This window comes from Panthera uncia, unplaced genomic scaffold (genome assembly GCF_023721935.1).
Source record: "Panthera uncia isolate 11264 unplaced genomic scaffold, Puncia_PCG_1.0 HiC_scaffold_1262, whole genome shotgun sequence".
In the NCBI taxonomy this organism is placed as follows: domain Eukaryota; kingdom Metazoa; phylum Chordata; class Mammalia; order Carnivora; family Felidae; genus Panthera; species Panthera uncia.
The window spans coordinates 1-7,078 of NW_026057879.1; the positions used below are offsets into that span (position 1 = coordinate 1).

Consider the following 7,078-nt stretch of genomic DNA (forward strand, 5'->3'; position numbering starts at 1 on the left):
GAGGCTATGCTTGAGGCGGACCGCACCAAACTGTGATTCTCACGTTGTATTCAAAACACCAGAGCCGACAACGGGTATTCCTGCATAAGTACTGCAGAAGGAAGGAGGTGCTCTCAGGAGACCCAGTGTAAAGCGGAGTCAGCACAGGGCAGTAAAAGAAGCTAAGACAAAGGGTGCTTTCAGTTCAACTCACCCCCGTATTCTGACCCACACATGAGGGGTGTGTACTGGGCCACGGACTCGCTCATCTTAGTGGAAAAAGCGGTTGGGCCTTTGTGCTCCTACGTCACCTATCGCTACCTGTCAACATCCTTTGGTGAGTGGAAAGGATGGAGAGGAAGAACTCCAGGTGGCCCCCACCCCAGAGCCTGAGACAGTTACCTGCAGATAGTGCGTGGTCAGTGTGAACCACGTGTCGCCCACACTCGCACTACCTTGTGGATGAGGGCATGTATGGCAAAGAGAATCAGAATGGGATATCGTATACCTACTCCTGGTTCTGCCCGTATCTATGCATTTCTCTCAGTAACCTTGCTCCAGGTCGTTTGCCACAGTTTCCATAAAAACCTAGAAGATGAGAGTTAATGGGCAGCTTCTCTCCTCCTTAGCTGACTTGCCTGGTTCAGTACCAAGTTCCCCATTCCTGAGAGTCCTGAACCCATCGTTCCTGTGTCCTCTTTAGGCTATACTATTTGCCCATCTGCAGTTAATGCCGGGAATAGGAATACCACAAATGTCCCTGCAGATCACCTGAATGCTAAAAATATTCCCTGTGGCCCCTGTAGCTCCTAACGTTGACTGCTGCCCTTTTGGCACTAGAAGTCCATGGAATAAGGTGGCAGCCAGGGGTTTAATTCCAATCAGAACTTTACCATGTCCCTTCCAGTTAGTTTTCCTGCCTTAGAGCCAAGATCTCTAGTTGTACACAGCCTACAATTCTGGTAGAAGGAGGCACAAATTCCCCCCAAAGGATCATTGGGATGAAGGTAGTGGGGAAACTTCTCCTTTAACTCTCACATCTAATCAGTATATTCAAAAACGGACCATGAAGGATTGTGGGTATCCAGCAATGAGTTCAACTCAGATCCCATGTCCAACAGTCTGCAAACATATGAGTATTTCAGCGTGCTCTGAGACAATGGCTGTAGATTCCTCAGGCAAGGATTAGAGAAATTCTATGATATGCACTTGCCGTTGTCCTTCACACCCAATGGCTAACAGACACAAGGAAAGATGCTCGACATCACTCATCATCAGGGAAATACAAATCAAAACCGCAATGAGATACCACCTCACACCTGTTAGAATGGCAAAAATTAACAACTCAGGAAACAACAGATGATGGAGAGGATGTGGAGAAGGGGAACACTTTTGCACTGCTGGTGGGACTGCAAACTGGTACAGCCACTCTGGGAAACAGTATGGAGGTTCCTGAAAAAATTAATAATAGAGATTTCCAAATTATGGAAAGAGTCCAAATGTCCATTTGGTCCTAACCATCCTATTGATGGGTTAATGGTCTGAAAACAGCATAGTCTGCAAACTGTGTCATCGATCATGGCTTTCCATTCGATCCATAATCTCAGCCTTTGTTCTTTTATTTTTTTGTAAAAAAAATTTTATTTATTGATTTTAAGAGAGAGAAAGTGATAGAGAGTGAGCACACAAATGGGGGAGGGGCAGAAAGTGAGAGGGAGAAAGAATCCTAAGCAGACTCTGCACTGTCAGTGTAGAAGCAAACACAGGTCTTAGTCTCACGAACTGTGAGACAATGACTTAAGCCAGCCAAAATCAAGAGTCAGATACCTAACCAACTGAGCCACTGAGGCTCCCCTGTTCTTTTATTCTTAAGCTCTTTTAAATACATGTGCACACACACACACACACACACATATAATTGTACCTTAGTTGTCTGCCCCATTACCTACTATGTGGGACATCATGCTCTCTTATCCATACTGATAGGTCCCTGAGGGTGACACATCATTCTGCCCCCTTTGTCATTCCAACCTTGCTGGCAATCACATAATTATATCCACAGAACTTCCTAAAGTTACATGTCCACCTGGATTCTGCCATTCAGGGATAATATCATCCCTGTTTTTCCTAGGGAGCATAGTTTAGCCACTTCTATCTGATTTTAGAGAATAATCACTACTATCTCAGTACCTAGCTGACAGTGATACTTGATGATTCCATAATATCTTAGTAAAGAGAGTACCTCCTGATCTCTCCAAGGGAACATAGCCAGTTAGGCTTTGTGACTTTATAACCTTATTTGAGCATTTCTACTTCTCTGCACTTTCAATCCCTCCCTTCTCACCTGAGTGTGCTGTGGCCATAGATAAATCTATACTGGTTATCTACTGTTATGTAACATTACCTCAAAATTTAGCCGCTTAAAATGACTCTCATTTGTTATCTCATTTCCATGGATCAAAAACCAGGCAGAGCCCACCTAGAGTCTCCAATTCATGAGGTTCGCTAGGTTGCACTCAAGGTGCTAGCTGGCACTGGGGTCTCATTTGAGGATGCGACTGGGGAAGAATCCACTTCCAAGCTCACTTATATGGTCATTGGCAGGATTCAATTCCTCGCACTCCACAGGAGGGAGGACCTCACTTCCTTGCTGGTTGTTGAATGAGACTGTGCTCAGTTCTTTGCTGCAAGGATCTCTCCCACATAGGACCTGGCTTCATCAAAGCCAGTGAGAGAGAGAGAAAGAGTTGGCATTAAAATGAAAATCACAGGACTCCTGGGTGGCTCAGTAGTTAGGCGTCTGACTTCGGCTTGGGTCATGATTTCACTACTCATGAGTTCGAGCCCCATGTTGGGCTCTGTGCTGATGGCTCAGAGCCTGGAGCCTGCTTCAGATTCTATGGTCTCCCTCTATCTCTGCCCCCCACCCCCACTTGTGTGTTCTCTCTCTCTCTCTCTCTCTCTCAATAATAAATAAAAATATTAAAAAATGAAAATCACAATCTTGTAACTTAATCACTTGATGTTGTCATATCCTGTGATTTAGAAGCAAGTTACTCAAGGAGAAGGAATTACATGAGACCATGAACACCAAGAGGCGGAAATCTTTGGGCCTTCTAGGAAGCTGCCTACTAAAACTCTTATATAATATTGAGTGAAAGAATCAAAACACATTTACACTAAGAATTTCTTCATATAAAAATTCAGGGGGCATCTGGGTGCTCAGTGAGTTAAGCGTCTGAATTCAGCTCAGGTAATGATCTCACAGTTCATGGGTTCAAGCCCCTCATCATGCTCTGTGCTGACAGCCCAGAGCCTGGAGCCTGCTTCAGATTCTGTGCCCCCCTCTCTCTCTCCCCCTCCCCTACTCACACTCTGTCTCTCTCTCTCTCTCTCTGTCTCTCAAAAAAATAAATAAATAAATGTTAAAAATTTTTTTTTAATTCAGCAACATGTAAAATGAAACTATATTTTTAGATGTGAATACCCAGGTAACAAAACTGTGAAAAAATAAATTAAAGGTTACTTGAAAAGTGAGTACAGTAATCATCTGTAGGGTGGGAAAAGGATTGTGTACAAGAAGAGACATATCAAGAACTTTCTTAGGAGTAACAATGTTCTATTCCTTGACTCAAGTTTTGGGTATATAGATATTTACTTCATAACTATTTTTTAAATCATGCATGCATAGTTCATCTGCTTTTCAGCATATGTGCATTTTATATAATATGAAAGAATTTTTAAAAATTTGGGGTGGGCTGAAATGCACATTCTGTTTAAGATTTAAAATGAAATATGAACTTACCCTTTTCTTACATCATACACAAAAATAAACTCAAAAAGGATGAAAGACCTAAAAGACAGGAAACCAACAAAATCCTAGAGGAGAAAACAAGCAACACCTCTTTGACCTTGGCCACAGCAACTTCTTACTGGACGTGTCTCCGCAGGCAAGGGAAACAAAAGCAAAAGTGAACTATTGGGACCTCATCAAGATAAAAAGCTTCTGCACCGCAAAAGAAACAATCGACAAAACTAAACGGCAACTGACAGAATGGGAGAAGATATCTGCAAATGACCTATCGGATAAGGGGTTAGTATCCAAAATCTATAAAGAACTTATCAAAATCAACACCTAAAAAAAACAAGTAATCCAGGGAAGAAACAGGCAACAGACATGAATAGACACTTCCTGATGGCTAACAGACACAAGGAAAGATGCTCAACATCACTCATCATCAGGGAAATACAAATCAAAACCACAATGAGATACCACCTCACACCTGTCAGAATGGCAAAAATTAACAACTCGGGAAACAACAGATGATGGAGAGGATGTGGAGAAGGGGAACACTTTTGCACTGCTGGTGGGACTGCAAACTGGTACAGCCACTCTGGGAAACAGTATGCAGGTTCCTCAGAAAATTAAAAACAGAGATTTCCAAATTATGGAAAGAGTCCAAATGTCCACTCACTGACGAATGGATAAAGAAGATGAGGTATATATGTACAATGGATTATTACTCGGCGATCAAAAAAATGAAATCTTGCCGTTTGCAACAATGTGGATGAGACTAGAGTGTTTTGTGCTAAGCAAAATAAGTCAGTGAGAGAAAGATAAATACCGTATGATTTCATTCATACGTGGAATTTAAGAAACAAAACAGAAAAACATGGAAAAGGGAAGAGAAAATAAGATAAAAACAGAGGGGGAGGCAAACTTGAGAGACACTTAAATACAGAGAACAAACTGAGGGTTGCTGGAGGGGTGTTGGGTAAGGGGATGGGTTAGATGGGTGATGGTTATTAAGGAAAGCACTTGTTGGGATGAACACTGGGTGTTATATGTAAGTGATGAATCATTAAATTCTACTCCCAAAACCATTATTACACTATATGCTAACTTAGATTTAAATAAACATTTTTAAATGTTATAAAATACTAGAGTTAAAAAAAAAGAAAGATGATTTTAAGGAATGCCTGGTTACCCTACCATGAAATTAATTGGTAATAGTTAAGATAAATCTTGGTACTTGTCTAGTAGAGCACAGAATAAAGTAGAGATATATGTATCGACGTTAAGTGATTCTCACAGACAAGACAAGTTAACAGTGCCAAACAGAAGAGTATTATATATACTATAGTAATTATATATGTACTACATATTATCTTATGGTCTAGATCAAAAAAAATCCATAGTGCAAAACATATTAAAACAGTGACTGCCTCCATGATAGTGGGGACTTCACTAAAGGACTTTCTGGTAAAATGGAAATGTTCATTTGATAGATGTGGGAATTACATGGACCTACTACTGTGTATCAAAACTCATCACTATGGATGACTACGGATTTATGAATTTCAATTGTGTGAATTCCACCTAAATTATAAAATAAAACATTAAAGGTAAACAAGACTAAATTAATTATATGAATAAGTCTATGTCTTTACAAACTCAGCTGATTTGCTTAAATACAATATCTTTTACTTAGATTACAGTACTGTGAACTCCTTCGATGTTTCTTTCTATATTATATTACAGTTATTTGTATTTGTGTGGGTGGGTGAGGGTTTTTCAGTAGTCTGTAGGTTTCTGGGGAGGAGACCCTAACTCATGCTTACAACGCCAATACTGGCAACGTGTGTATCTCGGATTATCCACTCAACCAATCTCCTTTATAAAAGGCAGGGACTTGACAGAGGTTCCTCAAAGCTTGAATGAACAGAAAAAAGAGGTAGGTCTCTAAGTGTCATCCTTGGGCCTTTAGCATCAACATCACTTGGATTGGTTAGAAATGCTAAACCTCAGAATCCCCCTGTATTCAGAACCTCTGGAATTTGTCCCAACCATTTCTAATAAGCCCTTCAGATGACTTGGTGCATCATCTGAATGCACTGGACTCTCACTAAATGGACAATAATTCAAAATAGTAGCAAAATGAATTTGAATTGACTAATCACATTTCACATGGATCCAACAAATGTGCACTAGGATTACCTATGAGATAAGTTCTGAGGAGAAGCACATTCTCAATTCTTTTTGTCCCATTGAAGAATATTTTTAATTAAGAATGAGGCAAGAATAAAGAAGAGGCTATGTCTTCTAGAATCCAAAGACCATACAGAAAAATGCAACACAAAAAGATATGATGAAAATGTAAACACTCAATGAACTACAAATCATGGCAGTGACTGGAACCATACAAGTAATTGTCTACATGATTTTAGAGTAGAGAACATGATCCAAAGTTAGAAACATCCAAGAAAACCCATTCCAGTGGCAGAGGTCAGCAACATCACATGCTCACTGGCAGCTGCTCCCTTCCTCATTGATCAACAATGACCCATAAAATTGGAACTTTTCCTCTTGTCCCATGCCACCTCCATCCTCTGCAGATGTGATCACTGGCAGAAATGCACAACCAAAACCAGGATTGTCTTCATCCCATCCTGCTAGGGGATGTAGCAGGGGACAGAAAGATGTAGTTGCAGGTGCCACCTATCACATGAAGCCCTCTGGGAGAAAGATGAGGAAAGACTGGTCCAGAAGATGCCAGTGGGTATAAGTCAAAAGGAAAAGCAGACCAGATAGAATTTATCACATTTAGAAAAGAAAATTTTGTTCCCCTCAAGTTTAAACCATTACAAAGACAAATGTGACTGTGAAATATCATAATTACTTAAATATTAGGTAAACAAAAACAAGGAAGATGTGTTGACAAATCACCCGGTACGAGCAGTATATAAGAGGTCAGGGCACAAGGAGACTTCCAAAGTCCAGCTCCTCACTCTCCTGGAAACCAGCCCAGAATCTCCACCCTCTGACACCATGGTCAACTCCTGTTGTGGCTCCAGCTGCTGCCAGCCTTGTTGCTGCCCCACCTGCTGCCAGACCACCTGCTGCAGGACCACCTGCTGCCGCCCTACCTGCTGTGTGTCCAGCTGCTGCCACCCCTGCTGCGGGGGATCCAGCTGCTGTGGCTCCAGCTGCTGCCAGCCTTGCTGCTGCCCCACCTGCTGCCGGACCACCTGCTGCAGGACCACTTGCTGCAGCCCCAGCTGCTGTGGTTCCAGCTGCTGTGGTTCCAGCTGCTGCCGC

At 41.7% G+C, this 7,078-nt stretch overlaps 1 protein-coding gene across 1 annotated transcript in view; it reads left to right on the plus strand.

Annotated features, from left to right (window-relative positions):
* Positions 1-6,808: 6,808 nt before the first annotated feature.
* LOC125916854 (keratin-associated protein 4-12-like) overlaps positions 6,809-7,078 on the plus strand; it is an 8,482-nt gene continuing 8,212 nt past the window's right edge. Inside the window, 1 exon segment of the mRNA XM_049623118.1 lies at positions 6,809-7,078. This exon segment is cut by the window's right edge and continues 58 nt beyond it. Within this exon segment, the coding sequence (XP_049479075.1) occupies positions 6,809-7,078 (270 nt within the window).